Source organism: Symphalangus syndactylus, chromosome 15, assembly GCF_028878055.3.
Source record: "Symphalangus syndactylus isolate Jambi chromosome 15, NHGRI_mSymSyn1-v2.1_pri, whole genome shotgun sequence".
NCBI lineage: Eukaryota > Metazoa > Chordata > Mammalia > Primates > Hylobatidae > Symphalangus > Symphalangus syndactylus.
Window position 1 is genome coordinate 25,396,087 of NC_072437.2, and position 18,566 is coordinate 25,414,652.

Sequence of the window (18,566 nt, forward strand, 5' to 3'; positions counted from 1 at the left end):
GGCCAGCAGCTACAGAGGGTGCGCCGGGGCGGCACTGTGCTCGAATTCTCGCGGCCTCATCTGCCTCCCCCTGGGGCAGGGCTTGGGACCTGCAGCCCGCCATGCCTGAGCTTCCACCCCACCCCCACCCCGGCGCCGTGGGCTCCTGCACAGCCGGAGCCTCGCCGACGAGCGCTGCCCCCTGCTCTGCGGCGCCCAGTCCCATCGACTGCCCAAGGGCTGAGGAGTGTGGGCTCCAAGGCACGGGACTGGTGGGCAGTACCTGCCGCCCTGGTGTTGGATCCACTAGGTGAAGCCCTTGGGCTCCTGAGTCTAGTGGGGACTTGGAGAACCTTTATGTCTAGCTAAGGGATTGTGAATACACCAATCAACACCCTGTGTCTAGCTGGAGGTTTATAAATGCACCAATCAGTACTCTGTGTGTAGCTCATCTAGTGGGGACTTGGAGAACTTTGATGGCTAGCTCAGGGATTGTAAATGCACCAATCAGCACCCTGTCAAAGTGGACCAATAAGCTCTCTGTAAAACAGACCAGCTCTCTGTAAAATGGACCAATCAGCAAGATGTGGGTTGAGTCGGATAAGGGAATAAAAGCAGGCTGCCCGAGCCAGCCGTGGGAACCCGCTTGGGTCCTTTTCCGCGCTGTGGAAGCTTTGTTATTTTGCTCTTTGCAATAAATCTTGCTGCTGCTCGTTCTTTGGGTCCGTGCTGCCCTTAAGAGCTGTAACACTCACCGTGAAGGTCTGCAGCTTTACTCCTGAAGCCAGCAAGACCACCAATCCACCAGAAGGAAAAAACTCGGAACACATCCGAACATCAGAAGGAACAAACTTTGGACACACCATCTTTAAGAACTGTAACACTCACTGCGAGGGTCCCACAGCTTTATTCTTGAAGTCAGTGTGACCAAGAACCCACCAATTCCGGGCACAATATTACCCAACTTCACACAATACTACGAGGCTGCAATAACCAGAGCAGCGTGGTACTGGTACAAAAATAGACACATAGACTAATGGAACAGAATAGAGAACCCAGAAAGAAAGCCATAGACCTACAACCATTTTAGCTTTGAAAAGTTGACGAAAATTAGTGGGGAAAGGATCCTCGATTCAATAAATGGTCCTAGGATAGTTGGCTAGCCATATGCCAAAAAACAAAACTGGACCCCTACTTCTCACCACATTCAAAACTTAACACAAGATGGATTAAACAGTTAAACGTATAAGACTTAAAACTATAGGAATTCTAGAAGAAAACCTAGGAAACACCATTCTGGACATCAGTCTTGGGAAATAATTTATGGCTAAGATCTCAAAAGCAATTGCATCAAAAACAAAAATTGACGAGTGGGACTTAAGAGCACAGCAAAAGAAACTTGCAACAGAGTAAACAGCCTACAGAATATACAGAAAAATTCACAAACTATACATCCGACAAAGTTCTAATATCCACAAGTAGCAAATAAATCAAGCAAAGAATAAATAACCCCATTAAAAAGTAGGCAAATGACATTAACAGGTACTTCTCAAAAGAAGACACACAGGTGGCCAACAAGCATATAAAGAAATGTTCAACATTACTAATCCTTAGAGAAGTGCAAATCAAAACCAAAAGGTGACACCATTTAGAATGGCTGTTATTAAAAAGTGAAACAACAGATGCTGGCCGGGCTGAGGAGGAAAGGGAACGCATATACACTGTTAGTGGGGATGTAAATTAGTTCAGCCCCTTTGGAAAGCAGTTTGTAGATGTTTCAAAGAACTTAAAACAGAACTACCATTCAACCCAGCAATCCCATTACTGAGTACATCTCCAAAGGAAAATAAATCTTTCTACCAAAAAGACACATGTATGTTCATTGTGGCACTATTCATAATAGCAAAGATGTAGAATCGGCCTAGGTGTCCATCAGTGGTGGATTGGTTAAAGAAAATGTGGCGCATATATAAACCATGGAATACTATGCAGCCATTGAAAATGAAATCATGCCCTTTGCAGCAACATGGACTCAGCTGGAGGCCAAGCAAACTAACACAGAAACAGGAAACCAAACACTGCATGTTCTCTCTTATAAGTGGGAGCTAAACATTTGGTACTCATAGACATAAAGATGGCAGCAGGAGACACTGTGGACTTCTAGAGGGGAGAGGGAAGGAAAAAGTGGGGGAAGGGTTGAAAAACTTATCTGGTACTATGCTAACTACCTGGGTAATGGGATCAGTCATAACCCCAACTTCAGCATTACATGATACACCCACGTTGTAACCAATCTGCATGTGTACCCTCGAATCTAAAAAGCTGAAATTCTTAAAAAATATATTTAATTAAATTTGTCTTAGGCATAATTGCATCTAAAATTGCTTAATTGGAAAAAGTTGTAATTTTTACAAGAAAATGTATTGTAATAATTCTAAATTGCTTATTCTTTATTTTTGATTAATCTTTATGTTATCTGCATAATTTTTGAAACATGGATATAAATTGCCTATATTATCTAAATAACATTTTTATTATTTTAGGGCACATTAAATGATCGCACGAATGCAATTGATTTTCTAATGGATAGGAATAATGTTGTACCCCGTATAAATTCTTTGATTTTGCATACTAACCAGCAGTACCTCAATTTAATATCTACATCAGGTAAAATAATCCTGTACTGTTCTGCAAATGCTTATTGAGTAGTGAATGCTTTATTTATATTTAACATTTAATTTGAAATTTTCCAGTAACTGCTGATGTTGAAGATTTCTCTACTTTCTTTTTCTTGGATTCACAAGATAAGAGTGCTGTAATTGCAAAGAACATGTATTATTTAACCCAAGACGGTAATAAGCATATTTTATTTACCTGAATTCTTAAAGTGATAGAAACTTGTAATCTTCATAAGGCAGTTGTATAATAAATTTTAACATGTTGCTATTTTTGAGCAGAGGCCTAGATTTCAATTTTAGAGTTTGTAAATTTTTTAATATTTAACGTGTGCTGAGAAAACAATGCCTTCTATTCTAACTTTATCTTGTTATTTTTGCCTTTTTTTAAATAAACTATTTTCACCTTTTTAAGAAAAGAATAAAATCTTTTCAGTACTGTGTAAACTATCTTATAATGTATAAAGAAAAGTACAATGACCAGATCAGAGAAGATAATAATTCTTCTGCATTCTGATTAAATAACATGCAGATATTTCGCTTAAGGTAGGGGTTACAACGAGAAGAGAGGAGACCAAGATAGTAACACACTTGGGAAAAAGGATTTAGCCAAACTGAGAAGTCTGCAGTGGGACCATAGATTTGTTAGGGTACAACTAACTATTCAGATAGATGAATATAATTCAAATTTGGTTGGTTTTTGTTTTGCTTTGTTTTGTTTGGCCTGCTTTGCTCTAGAAATAAAAACAAAAGCCAATGAGTAAAAGATTAAAGAAGGCTGATTTTGGTCTCAGTAGAGAAGTGGTAATTTTCTAACAGTGGGAGTTCATTAAACAGATAGAATGAACTACGTTGTAAGGGGCAAACTTTTATATAGGAGAGAGATTTAAAGCAAAGGCCACACAACCAGTTATTGTAAATGCTGTAGATTAAATCCGAGTTTCTACCCGATGGCTCCTGGATTACTGTCTAACAGATTCCATGATTTTATGTTCATAAAGGAGTCTGGCTACATATTGCTGTTTTCTATATCTACTAATAAGCTTGATTGTTAATGGTTTTACATATATGTGAGATATAATTTTTTTTTTTTTTTTAACAAATGTAGCTAGAAGGCAGATTTGCTTACCAACACTGGGAGCTTTATATAAGCTTATATAATGAACTACTCTTCTAACTGGAAGCTTTATATAAGCTTGTATAATGAATTACCCTTGTAGCATTTTTATATGTAATTTTATATGTATTTATTTATGTATATATATGTACACGCATATATACATTCACACATAAAATTTTAACAATCTTTGCTTATTTTCAGAAATATTATTTTAATATTTTTTAATGTGTTAACTGCAAATGTTTCCCTGCTTTTGTTTTATTTAAAAAAAAAAGTTAATTTGAGTAAACTGTTTGAAACTTTCAGATGACAGTGTAATTTCTGCAGTCACTCTCTGGATTATTGCAGATTTTGATAAGCCTTCTGGGAGAAAACTTCTTTTTAATGCATTAAAGCACATGGTGAGTGCCTAGATATTCTTACTAACAATTTTAATTTATTTCAATTTAAGGAAAGCAATATGAAGAACATACATTAACTATTTTCCCCTCCATGTTAATGTTTCAGTGAAGTACACTAAGGAAGGAGTTCAGATTTAGTCTTCATGTAAAACAGGTAACTCTGTTCAGGAAAAGAAAAACCTACCTGTTTTCTGTGACTCGTGACATATATTCTCTGGTAGTCCTTGTGATCAGACATACACATACCTCATATCGATTACAAATAGGGTATTAAATGAAGTAAATAACTCTAGACCCTACCACCACTTCAGTGACCCGAAATCCACTATTTACCAACAATAGCTAGTAATAGCAATTTTTGGTCACATAATTGAGCAGCATTTTCTTTCCCTGATTGTTTAAGAAAAACTAAGTAAATTTATCTCCCTGAAGAATATTTTAAGCCTTAAGTCAACATTAAATTTCTTGTCATTGATTATAAACCAGTATACTTCAAAAGGATACATTTCTGTATATAAAAGTAGTCTTTCATAACTGTCTGTATTTCTAAGTTAATATATAAGTTTATCTAGATAAAAAATACTTAAGAAACATAAACCAAAATAATTTATGAAATTGTTTTTATATTAGCTAAGTATAAATTTATTGCTATATAACAAATTACCACTTGGTGGTAAACAATGAACATTTATCTTAACAGTTTCTGAGGTTCAAGAGTTCAGGAGCAATTTACCTGAGTGGTTCTACCTTAGATTCTCTTATAAGGCTATAGTTAAGATTTTGGTTATAGTTGCAGTGATCCGAAGGCTTCACTGGAGCAGGAGGACAAGCTTCTAAGATGACTCACTTACATGCCACTGCGGGAGTCCTCAGTGTTTCACTGGCTTTTAGCAGAGTGCTTCATTCCATTGCCACATAGACCCGTTTTTGGTGTTAAGTGCCCTCACAACGTGGCAGCTTCCTTTTTCCAGAACAAGGGTAAAGAGATAAAGACTGAGCCACAATGTCGTTTATAATCTAGCCTCAAAAGTTACACACAGTATTTTCTGTTTGTTAAGCAAATAACTTCTATTCAGTATGAAAGGTGCTTTACAGGGCATGAATCCCAGAGATGGGGATCATTGGGGCCATCTTGGAGACTAGCTACCATGTTAAGAATAAATAATACTTCTTAAATTAAACATTTTTATTTCATATTAGACCATGTCAGAATGCATTTGGGCTTTACTCAGTAGCCTGCAGACCAGAAAATTTCAAAAAAAAAAAAAAAAAAAAAAAAGCTATTTGGGATTTACATCTATTGGGAGAAATTAATTAACTTTTGCGTGCTGTTTCTTCTCAAGCAGTTCTGGGTGTGTATATCCTTTGAGAGGCTCACAAACTCCCTTTGCCCAGTTGTTACAATGTATCTGGCAGATAACTTTCTCTTGATTTAGTTGCTTCTTCTATAACTTTCAGAAGTGCTATCTTTTTAATAATTGTTTATTCCTTATAGATGGGTGATTATTTTCATTGTCCCAAAGATTTTCAAAACCCAGGTATCATTAGAACCACAAACTAAAAACACTGTAATATATGAAGTGCAATAATCATGATGACAAGAAATAATTTTGGATCCCAAAATGCTATCTGTTGGAAATATAAAAATTGAAAAAAGATAGTCATTGTTTAATGAAATCATCATTCATTGTAGTTTTTCTTTCGCCCAAGTATTTTACATTTTTTCTGGTTATTTATCACATGTTCCTTATAGAAAATCAGAAGTACATAAAATCAAAGACTAACAAGGAAGAAAAAGTGATCACCCATAAAACCTATTTTAATGTTTAGGTGTATTTCCTTTCTGGGTTTTTTATATTTATTTTTACATGGTTGAAATTATCACTTACAATTTTATCAAAATTGTTTTCTTATAATGTTAAACAATGGTGTGTCAACAAGAATTCAAATGGATACATAATAAACTGTCTACATGGAAATATTTAGTAACATTGAAAATTCAGGTGGTTTTGTTTTTGCTACTGTTGATATTAATGCAGTCATAAATAATTTTGAATGTGTAGCTTATTATTACCTCTGAGAACAGTTTATTAAAAATGACTTTGTCTCCACTAAAAATACAAAACTAGCCGAGCGTGATGCCACATGCCTTTAATCCCAGCTACTGGGGAGGCTGAGGCAGGAGAATCTCTTGAACCCGGGAAGCGGAGGTTGCAGTGAGCCAAGATCGTCCCATTGCACTCCAGCCTGGTTGACAGAGTGAGACTCCATCTCAAAATAAAAGAATATGCTGAGCCAGGCATGGCGGCTCATGCCTGTAATCCCAGCTAATCACGTGGCTGAGATGGGAAGATTGCATGAGGCCAGGAGTTCAAGCCCAGTCTGGGCAACATAACAAGACTCTGTTTCTAAAAAAAATTTTTTTAAAACGATTAGACAGGTGTGGTGATGCATGCCTGTAGTCCCAGTTACTTGAGAGCTGAGGTGGGAGGATCACTTGAGCCCAGGAGTTTGAGACTGCTGTGAGCTATGATCACACCATTGCACTCTAGCCTGGGTAATAGAGTGAGACCCCATTAATTAGTCAGTGAAGAAAACGTACTGAATATAAGGGTTGTTAATATTTTTAGACTCCTGATAATTTTTAACAAATGACTTTTCAAATGGCTGTTAATTTTCATAGTTTTTGAGAGGATCTGTCACATCACAGTGTTGAAAGCCTTGATTTTTGTTATACCTGATTCTTTCTGCCAATTTAAAAAACAAAGATAGTTTCTTTTTTTAAATTATTATTTAGTTTTTTTTTTTTTTTTTTTTTTTTTCGAGACAGGGTCTCACTCTGTCATCAAGGCTGGAGTACAATGGTGTGATCTCAGCTCACCACAGCACCCAACTCCTAGGCTCAAGCAATCCTCCTACCTTAGCCTCCCAGGCAGCTTGGGACTGCAGGTGCATGCCATCACACCCAGCAAATTTTTGTATTTTTTGTAGAGACGAGGGTTTTGCCATGTCATCCGGGCTGGTGTCACACTCCTGAGTTCAAGTGATCCACTCGCCTCAGCTTCCCAAAGTGCTGAGATTACAGGCGTGAGCCCCTGTGCCTGGCCAAAGATGGCTTCTTATTTGTATTTATTTGATAAGTAGTTATAGGGAAAGTTTTTCTTTCAATATGACTTTGTTTTTAGCTTAGATTCTGGGGTACATGTGGAGATTTGTTACATGGGCATATTGTGTGATGCTGAGGCTGGAGCTTCTAATGATTCTGTTGTCCAAGTATCAAACATAGTACCTGATGGGTAGTTTTTCAACTCTCGTGGCCCCCCTTTCTCCCTCCCCATCCCTTTTTGTAGTCCCCAGTGTCTACTCACATATTTGTGTCCCTGAGTATCCATTGTTTAGCTCCCACATAAGTGAGAACATGCAGCATTTGATTTTCTGGTTTTGTGTTAATTCACTTAGAATAATGGCCTCCAGCTGAGCCCGTGTTGCTGCTCATGATCTCATTCTATCAATCAATGTGTAGATTGATTTCAATTTGCACATATTGTGTAGTATTCCATGGTGTATATGAGTCACACTTTCTTTATTCAGTCCACCATTAGTGGGCACCTAGGTTGATTCCATGTCTTTGCCATTGTGAATAGTACTGTGATAAACATGAGCGCAGGTGTCTTTTTTGGTAGAATGATTTATTTTTCTTTGGATATATACCCAGCAATGGAATTGTTGGGTCAAATGGTAGTTCTGTTTTTAGTTCTTTGAGAAATCTCCAAACTGCTTTTTACAGTGGCTGAACTAATTTTCATTCCCACTGTGTTTAGGCATTCCCTTTTTCTCTGCAACCTTGCGAGCATCTGTTATTTTTTTGACTTTTTAATAATACCAATTCTGACTGGTATGAGATGGTATCTCATTGTGGTTTTGATTTGCATCTCTCTGATGAGTAGTGATGTTGAGCATTTTTTCATGTTTGTTGGCTGCTTGTATGTCTTCTTAGAAGTGCCCATGTCCTTTGCTCACTCTGTAATGGGGTTGTTTTTGTCCTCTTGATTTGTTTATGGAAGATTTTTCTGTGTTTACTAGCCAGTTATGTTTCTTTTTTGAGTAAGTATTTTTCTGTAACTTCGTGTAGTGCTCTTGGGGAAAAAAAAATTCACAGTGTGAATCTCTACCCAGTATTCTGTCCTTCCAAATGGGAGAGGCATGCTAACACTGCTTCCTATCCACTATCTGGAAAACAGCAACAACAACAACAACAACAAAAACGCTGTCACCACCTTTTTTTTTTTTTTTTTCAACTTTTAAGTTTAAGAATATATGTGTGGGATGTGCAGGTTTGTTACACAGATAAACGTATGCTATGGTGGTTTCCTACACAGATCATCCCATTGCCTAGATACTAAGCCCCGCATCTCTTAGCTATTCTTCCTGATGCTCTCCCTCCCCACACCCCCCACCCCCAACAGACCACAGTGTGTGTTTTTTGTGCCATTTTGTCCGTGTGTTCTCATCATTCAGCTCCCACTTAAAAGTGAGAATCTGTGGTGTTTGGTTTTCTGTTCCTGTGTTAGTTTGCTGAGGATAATGGCTTCCAGTTCCTTCTGTGTCCCTGCAAAGGATGTGATTTCATTCCATTTTATGGCTGCATAGTATTCCATGGTGTATATGTACCACATTTTCGTTATCCAGTCTATCATTGATGGGCATTTAGGTTGATTCCGTGTCTTTACTATTCTGAATAGTGCTGCAATGAACATACACGTTCCTGTATCCTTATAATATTTAATGGAATGATTTATATTCCTTTGGGTATATACCAAGTAATGGGATTGCTGGGTCAAATGGTAATTTTGTTTTCAGTTCTTTGAGAAATCTCCAGACTGCTTTTCACAGTGGCTGATCTAATTTTTATTCCCACTGTGTTTAAGCATTCTCTTTTCTCTGCAACCTCGCCAGCATCTGTTCTTTTTCAGCTTTTTAGTAATGGCCATTCTGACTGGCATGAGATGCTGTCTCATTGTGGTTTTGATTTGCATTTCTCTAATAATCAGTGATGTGGAGCTTTTTTCCCTATATTTTTTGGCCACATGTATATCTTCTTTTGAGAAGAGTCTGTTTATGTATTTTGTCCACTTTGTCGTTTGTTTTTTTCTTATAAATTTAAGTTCCTTGTAGACTCTCGATATTAGACCTTTGTCAGATGGATAGATTGGAGAAATTTTTTCCCATTTCATAGATTATGTGTTCTCTCTGATGATAGTTTCTTTTGCTGTGCAGAAACTCTTTAGTTTAATTATTAATATATCCCATTTACCAATTTTTGCTTTTATTGCAATTGCTTTTGACATTTTTTGTCATGAAATCCTTGCCCGTGTCTACATCCTGAATAGTATGGCCTAGATTTTCTTCTAGAGTTTTAATAGTTTTGGGTTTTACATTTAAGTTTTTAATTTATCTTAAGTTAATATTTGTATAAGGTGTAAGGAAGGGGTCCAGTTTCAGTTTTCTGCATATGGCTAGCCAGCACTTCCAGCACCATTTATTAAATAGGGAACCCTTTCCCCATTGCTTGCTTTTGTCAGGTTTGTCAAAGATCAGATGGTTGTAGGTATGCGATCTTACTTCTGAGTTCTCTGTTCTGTTCCATTGGTCTATGTATCTGTTCTTGTACCAGTACGATGCCATTGTGGTTACTGTAGCCTTGTATATTTTGAAGTTGGGTAGCGTGATACCTCCAGCTTTGTTCTTTTTTCTTAGGATTGGCTTGACTATTCGGGCTCTTTTTTGGTTCCATATGAATTTTAAAATCACTTTTTCTAAATATGTGAAGAATGTCAATGTTAGTTTAATGGGAATAGCTTTGAATCTATAAATTACTTAGGGCAGTATGGCCATTTTCATGATGTTCATTCTTCCTATCCATGAGCATGGAATGTTTTTCCATTTGTTTGTGTCCTCTCTGATTTCCTTTGAGCAGTGGTTTGTAATTCTCCTTGAAGAGATTCTTTACTTCCTTTGTTAGCTATATTCTTAGGTATTTTATTCATTTTGTAGCAATTGTGAATGGGATGGCTCTCTGCCTACTTGTTGTTGGTGTATAGGAGTGCTAGAGATTTTTGCACATTGATTTTGTATCCTGAGACTTCGCTGAAGTTGCTTATCAGCTTAAGCTTTTGGGCTGAGATGATGGGGTTTTCTAGATATAGGATCATGTTATCTGCAAACAAAGATAATTTGACTTCCTCTCTTCCTATTTGAATACCCTTTATTTCTTTCTCTTGCCTGATTGCCCTGGCCAGAACTTTCAATACTGTGTTGAATAGGAGTGGAGAGAGGGCATCCTTGTCTTGTGCCAGTTTTCAAGGGGAAATGCTTCCAGCTTTTGCCCATTCAGTATGATATTGGCTGTGAGTTTGTCATATATGGCTTTTATTATTTTGAGGTATGTTCCTTTAATACCTGGTTTATTGAGATTTTAACATGAAGGGATGTCTCATTTTATCAAAGGCCTTTTCTTGATCGATTGAGATAATCATGTGGTTTTGTCTTTAGTTCTTTTTATGTGATGAATCACATTTATTGATTTGTGTCTGTTGAACCAACCTTGCATCCTGGGATGAAGCCAACTTGATCCTGATGGATAAGCTTTTTTATGTGCTGCTGAATTTGGTTTGCTAGTAGTTTATTGAAGATTTTTGCATTGATGTTCATCAATGATACTGACATGAAGTTTTCCTTTTTTGTTGTATTTCTGCCAGGTTTTGGCATCAGGATGATGCTGGCCTCATAGAATGAGTAAGGGAGGAATCCCTCTTTAATTTTTTGGAATAGTTTCAGTAGAAATGATACCAGCTCTTCATTGTACCTCTGGTAGAATTCAGCTGTGAATCCATCTGGTCCTAGGCTTTTTCTGGTTGGTAGGCTATTTATTACTGCCTCAGTTTCAGAACTTGTTGTTGGTTCTGATGTCCTGTATCATTGCTGATTGTGTTTATTGGATTATTCTGTCTTTTCTTCTTTATCAGTCTAGCTAGTGGTCTATTTTATTACTTTTTTCTAAAAACACGTCCTGGATTGGTTGATTTTTTTTGAGTTTTTTGTGTGTCTAAATCCTTCAGTTCAGCTCTGATCGTGGTTTCTTGTCTTCTGCTAGCTTTGCGGCTTGTTTGCTCTTGGCTCTCAAGTTCTTTTAATTGAGATGTTAGGTTGTTAACTTGAGATCTTTCTAGCGTTTTGATGTGGGCATTTAGTGCTATAAATTTTTTTATTAACACTGCTTTAGTTGCATCCAGAGATTCTAGTACATTGTCGCTTTGTTCTCATTAGTTTCGAAGAACTGCTTGATTTCTGCCTTAATTTCATTATTTACTCAAGAGTCATTCAGGAGCAGGTTGTTCAATTTTCATGTAGTTGTGTGGTTTTGAGTGAATTTCTTAATCTTCAGTTCTAATTTGATTGTGTTGTAGTCTGAAAGACTGTTATGATTTCACTTCTTTTGCATTTGCTGAGGAACGTTTTACTTCCAATTATGTGATCAATTTTAGAGTAAGTGCCATGTGGCAATGAGAAGAATGTATATTCTGTTGGGTTTTGGTGGAGATTTCTGTAAATATCTGTCAAGTCCACTTGATCGAGAGCTGAGTTCAGGTCCTGAATATCTTTGTTAATTTTCTGTCTCGGTGATCTGTCTAATACTGTTAGTGGGGTGTTAAGGTCTCTCACTATTATTATGTAGGAGTCTAAGTCTCTTTGTAGGTCTCTTAAGAATTTGCTTTATGAATCTGGGTGCTTCTGTATTGGGCGTATATATATTTAGGATAGTTAGCTTTTCTTGAATTGAACCTTTTACAATTATGTAACGTTCTTATTTGACCTTTTTTTAAAGTCAGAAACTAGGATTGCAACCCCTGCTTTTTTTCTGTTATCCATTTGCTTGTAAATTTTCCTCCATCTCTTTATTGTGAGCCTATGTGTGTCTTTCCATGTGAGATGGATCTCTTGAAGACAGCGTGTTGATGATTCTCCACTCTTTATCCAGCTTGCCATTCTTTGTCTTTTAATTGGGGCATTTAACACATTTGCATTTAAGGTTAGTATTGTTATGTGTGAATTTGATACTGTCATCATGATGCTAGCTGGTTATTTTGCAGACATGTTTATGTGGTTGATTCATAGTGTCACTGGTCTGTGTACTTCAGTGTGTATTTGTCATGGCTGCTAACAGTTTTTCCTTTCCATACTTAATGCTTCCTTCAGAAGCTCTTGCAAGGCAGGCCTGGTGGTGATGAATTCCCTCAGCATTTGCTTCTCCTTCACTTATGAAGCTTAGTTTGGCCAGATATGAAATTCTGGAAATTCTTTTCTTTGGGAATTCTTTAAGAATTCCTTTCTTTAAGAAATGAATTGGAAATTATTTTCTTTAAGAATGTTGAATATTGGCCCCAATCTCTTCTGGCTTGTAGGGTTTCAGCTGAGAGGTCTGCTGTTAGTCTGATGGGCTTCCTTTTGCGGATGACCTAGTCTTTCTGTCTGGCTGCCCCCTAACATTTCTTCTTTCATTTCAACCTTGGAGAATCTGATGATTATATGACTTGTGGTTGATCTTTTCATGGAGTATCTTACTGGGGTTCTCCTCATTTCCTGAATTTGAATATTGGCTTTTCCTGCTAGGTTGGGGAAGTTCTCCTGGATGATATCCTCAAGTATGCTTTTCAGCTTGGTTCTGTTCTCCCTGTTTCTTTCAGGTACCCCATCAGTCACAACTCCTTTTACATAATCCTATAGTTCTCAGAGGTTTTGTTTGTTCCTTTTCTTTTTTCTTTAATGTGTCTACCTGCCTTGTTTCAGCAAGATAGTTTTCAAGTTCTGAAATTTTTCCTCTGCTTGGTCTATTTGGTTATTGATACTTGTGGTTGCATTGTGAAGTTCTCATGTTGTGTTTTTCAGCTCCATCAGGTCATTTATATTCCTCTCTAAACTGATTGTTCTGGTTTACAGCTCCTGTAATGTTTTATCATAGTGCTTAGTTTCTTTGCATTGGGTGAGAACATGCTCCTTTAGCTTAGCGAAGTTCCTTATTTCCCACCTTGTGAAGCCTACTTCCATCACTTCAGCCATCTCAACCTCGGCCCAGTTCTGTCTGCTTAGGGGAGAGGTGTTGCAGTCATTTGGAGGAGAAGAGACACTCTGGCCTTTTGAATTTTCAGCATTTTTTGCTTTGATTTTTTCTCATCTTTGTGGGCTTATCTACCTTTGATTTTTGAGATTGCTGACCTTTGAATGGGGTTTTTCTGGGGTCCTTTTTGTTGACGATGATTTCGTTGCTTTCTGTTTGTTTTTAACGGTCAAGCCGCTCTTCTGTAGGTCTGCTGCAGTTTGCTGAGGGTTCACTCCAGACCCTAGTTGCTTCTGTTTTTCCTGTACCCAGAGGTATCACCAGTGAAGCTGCGAAACAATAAAGATGGCAGCCAGGTCCTTCTGGAAGCTCTGTCCTAGGCGGGTACAGACCTATTGCCAGCCCAAACACACCTACAGCAGGTGGCTGGAGACCCTTGTTGTGAGATCTTATGCAGATAGGAAGAAAGGGATCAGGGACCTGCTTAAAGAGGCAGTCTGGTTGCTTGTTGGTAGAGCAGGTGTGCTGTGTTGGGGTGGATCATTTCTCACCCAGACTGTTTGGACTCTTCAGAGCCGGCTGAGTGGAACAGCTGAGTCAACTGAACTGCAGAGATGGTAGTCGCTCCTCCCACTGGGAACTCTGTCTGAGGAAGAGATCAAAGCTCTGTCTTTATAATCCTGGCTGGTGTGGCTGAAGCCTCTGCAGGGAGGTCCTCCCCAGTGAGGAGGAATGGATTGGGGTCCTGCTTAAAGAAGCAGTCTGGCTATGATTGGGTAGAGCAGCTATGCTCTGTTGGTGGGGGAGCCTTCCTTGTCTGGACTGTTTGGACTCTCCAAAGCCGGCAGACTGGAACAGCTGAGTCGACCAATCCGCAGAGATGGTGGCCACCCTCCCCTGGAAGCCCTGTCCCAGGGAGAGATCAGAGCTCTGTCCTTATAACCCTGGTTGGAGTGGCTAAAGCTTCCACAGGGATAAGTGTATTTTTTGCATCTAAATAAGTATGTCCTTTTCATATATGATCTATTTATTATTCATTTACTGGCTAAGTATTTGAGTGACTATGTTCTCCCTTCTGGGGCTATATTAGTTTACAATATTAAGATCTTTTCTCTTGTGCAGGTTAAATTTTAGCAGGGGTAGCATGCATAGGGAGACAGACAATAAGTGATAGACATATATGTAAATTGAGTTACATGTCAAGAAGCTGAGAAATGCTATGGAAAAAGAAAAAGAACTGGGTTAGAGAAAATCAGGAGCAGAGAGTCAGGTTACAGACAGATTACAATTGTAAATAAGGTTGGCAGGATACGCCTCATTGAGAAGATGACATTTCAGCAATGACCTGAAGGAACTGAGGGAATTAACAATTCAAATACTGAGGGAAAATATATTCCACCAGAGTGTCTAGCTGATGCAGAGGTTCTAATGCAAGAACATACTTTATGTAAGAAGACAGCAAAGTGTAAGGCTAGAACACAGCAAGGAGAAGAGATGAGATAACAGAAGAATGAGGTGCCAGATAATATCAGGCTTGTAAGTGTTAGGATTTTATCACTGACCCATAGAAGCATTTTGTAGATTAATATTTTGCAAGTCACTTTACATCTTGACATCATTCAAATTAGTGTGTGATGTTCTTGACAGTTAAAAAATGTCTATATCAGAACTATCAGTCTTTTAAAATTTCTTCATAATTTTCATACTTAACAGTTTTGTGGGAGGTTTTTTGTTTTTTTGTTTTTGTTTTTTTGAAAGAGTCTCACTCAATCGCCCAGGCTGGAGTGCAGTGGTACAGTCCCGGCTCACTGCATCCTCCACCTGCTAGATTCAAGTGATTCTGCTGCCTCAGTCTCGCATGTGGTTGGGATTACAGGCGTGCACCACCACGCCCAGCTAATTTTTTTTTTTTTTTTTTTTTTTTAGTAGAGATGGAGTTTCCCCTTAATGGCCAGAGTGGTCTCGAACTCCTCACCTCAGGTGATCTACCTGCCTCAGCCTCTCAAAGTGCTGGGATTATAGGCAGGAGCCACTGTGCCCAGCCACTTAGAGTTTTAATTCTATTAATTATCCTTTCTATATATCAAACATACTAAAGTCAGAACAAAATAGTTACTTTTCACTTGTCCAAGGAAATTGACAAATCTTTAATTCTCTCCTTTTGTAGCTTGCTTTCTTCTGCCTTTGTAAATTTAAGTGGATGCCAGTAGTTTTAAGAAACTTTACAGTAGTTGTAAGGAATATTTTAACACTTTGAATGTATCACCTCATTGCCTTCTTTTTTTTATTATTATACTTTAAGTTCTAGGGTACATGTGCACAACATGCATGTTTGATACATAGGTATACATGTGCCATGATGGTTTGCTGTACCCATCAACTCATCATTTACATTAGGTATGTCTCCTAATGCTATCCCTCCCCCAGGCCCCCATCCCCCAACAGGCCCCGGTGGGTGATGTTCCCCGCCCTGTCTCCAAGTGATCTCATTGTTCAATTCCCACCTATGAGTGAGAACATGCGGTGTTTGGTTTTCTGTCCTTATGATAGTTTCCTGAGAATGATGGTTTCCAGCTTCATCCATGTCCCGGCAAAGGACATGAACTCATCCTTTTTTAAGGCTGCATAGTATTCCATGGTGTATATGTGCCACATTTTCTTAATCCAGTCTATCATTGATGGACATTTGGGTTGGTTCCAAGTCTTTGCTATTATGAATAGTGCCAGAATAAACATACATGTGCATGTGTTTTTATAGTAGCATGATTTATAATCCTTTGGGTATATAAGCAGTAATGGGATTGCTTGGTCAAATGGTAATTCTAGTTCTAGATCCTTGAGGAATCACCACACTGTCTTCCACAAAGGTTGAACTAATTTACACTCACACCAACAGTGTAAAAGCGTTCCTGTTTCTCCACATCCTCTCCAGCATCTGTTGTTTCCTGACTTTTTAATGATTGCCATTCTAACTGGTGTGAGATGGTATCTCATTGTGGTTTTGATTTGCACTTCTCTGATGACCAGTGATGATGAGCATTTTTTCCTGTGTCTGTTGGTTGTATAGATGTCTTCTTTTGAGAAGTGTCTATTCATATACTTTGCTGACTTTTTGATGGAATTGTTTGTTTTTTTCTTATAAGTTTGTGTGAGTTCTTTGTAGATTCTGGATATTAGCCCGTTGTCAGATGGTTAGATTGCAAAACTTTTCTCCCATTCTGTAAGTTGCCTGTTTACTCTGATGGTAGTTTTCTTTTGCCATGAGCTCTTTAGTTTAATTAGATCCCATTTGTCAATTTTGGCTTTTGTTGCCATTGCTTTTGGTGTTTTAGTCATGAAGTCCTTGACCATGCCTATGTCCTAAATGGTATTGCCTAGGTTTTCTTCTAGGGTTTTTGTGGTTTTAGGTCTAACATTTAGGTGTCTAATCCATCTTGAATTAATTTTTGTATAAGGTGTAAGGAAGGGATACAATTTCAGCTTTCTGCCTATTGCTAGCCAGTTTTCCCAGCACCATTTATTAAATAGGGAATCCTTTCCCCATTTCTTGTTTTTGTCAGGTTTGTCAAAGATTAGATGGTTTAGATGTGTGGTATTATTTCTGAGGGCTCTGTTCTGTTCCGTTGGTCTATATCTATTTTGGTACCAGTACCATGCTGTTTTGGTTACTGTAGCCTTGTATTACAGTTTGAAGTCAGGTAGCGTGATGCCTCCAGCTTTGTTCTTTTTGCTTAGGATTGTCTTGGCAATGCGGACTCTGTTTTGGTTCCATATGAATTTTAAAGTAGCTTTTTCCAATTCTGTGAAGAAAGTCATTGGTAGCTTGATAGGGATGGCATTGAATCTATAAATTACTTTGGGCAGTATGGCCATTTTCACGATATTGATTCTTACTGTCCATGAGGATGGAATATTCTTCCATTTGTTTATGTCCTCTTTTATTTCTTTGAGCAGTGCTTTGTAGTTCTTGTTGAAGAGGTCTTTCACATCCCTTATAAGTTGGATTCCTAGGTATTTTATTCTCTTTGTAGCAATTGTGAATGGGAGTTCACTCATGATTTGGCTCTCTCTTTGTCTGTTAATGGTGTATAAGAATGCTTGTGATTTTTGTGCATTGATTTTATATCCAGAGACTTTGCTGAAGTTGCTTAGCAAAGTCAGCTAAAGGAGATTTTGGGCTCAGACAATGGGGTTTTCTAAATATACAATCATGTCATCTGCAAACAGGGACAATTTGACTTCCTCTTTTCCTAATTGAATACCCTTTATTTCTTTCTCCTGCCTGATTGCCCTGGCCAGAACTTCCAACACTATGTTGAATAGGAGTGGTGAGAGAGGGCATCCCTGTCTTGTGCCCATTTTCAAAGGGAATGCTTCTAGTTTTTGTCCATTCAGTATGATATTGGCTGTGGGTTTGTCATAAATAGCTCTTATTATTTTGAGATATGTTCCATCAATCAACTCCTAGTTTATTGAGAGTTTTTAGCATGAAGGGCTGTTGAATCTTGTTAAAGGCCTTTTCTGCATCTATTGAGATAATCATGTGATTTTTGTTGTTGATTCTGTTTATGTGATGGATTACATTTATTGATTTGCATATGTTGAACCAGTCTTGCATTCCAGGGATGAAGCTCACTTGATCATGGTGGATAAGCTTTTTGATGTGCTGTTGGATTTGGTTTGCCAGTATTTTATTGAGGATTTTTGCATTGATATTCATCAGGGATATTGGTCTAAAATTCTCTTTTTTTGTTGTTGTCTCTGCCAGGCTTTGGTGTCAGGATGATATTGGCCTTATAAATTAAGTTGGGGAAGATTCCCTCTTTTTCTGTGGATTGGAATAGTTTCAGAAGGAATGGTACCAGCTTCTGTTTCTACCTCTTGTAGAATTCGGCTGTGGATCCATCTGGTCCTGGACTTTTTTTAGTTGGTAGGCTATTAATTATTGCCTCAATTTCAGAGTCTGTTATTTGTCTATTCAGAGGTTTAGCGTCTTCCTGGTTTAGTCTTGGGAGGGTGTATGTGTCCAGGAATTTATCCATGTCTTCTAGATTTTCTAGTTTATTTGCATAGAGGTGTTTATAGTATTCTCTGATGGTAGTTTGTATTTCTGTGGGATCAGTGGTGATATCCCCTTTATCATTTTTTATTGTGTCTATTTGATTCTTCTTTCTTCTTTATTAGTCTTGCTAGCAGTGTATCAATTTTGTTGATCTTTTAAAAAAACCAGCTCCTGGATTCATTGATTTTTTGAAGGGTTTTTTTATGTCTCTATC

The 18,566-nt window shown here is 37.9% G+C and overlaps 1 protein-coding gene across 8 annotated transcripts in view; it reads left to right on the forward strand.

Annotated features, from left to right (window-relative positions):
- LOC129464103 (UDP-glucose:glycoprotein glucosyltransferase 2) overlaps positions 1–18,566 on the forward strand; it is a 264,841-nt gene that overhangs the window by 128,099 nt on the left and 118,176 nt on the right. For 7 of the 8 annotated variants that reach the window (XR_008651434.2, XM_055245067.2, XM_055245066.2 and 4 more), the window contains 3 exons: positions 2,523–2,646; positions 2,733–2,831; positions 4,081–4,175. The exons of the other annotated variant lie outside the window; for it this stretch is intronic. Coding sequence is in view for 6 of the 7 variants with exons in the window: in XM_055245067.2 (XP_055101042.1) it covers positions 2,523–2,646; positions 2,733–2,831; positions 4,081–4,175 (318 nt within the window). In the remaining variant the exon portion in view is untranslated. The remainder of the gene's footprint in view (positions 1–2,522; positions 2,647–2,732; positions 2,832–4,080; positions 4,176–18,566) is intronic. 8 annotated transcript variants of the gene reach the window in all.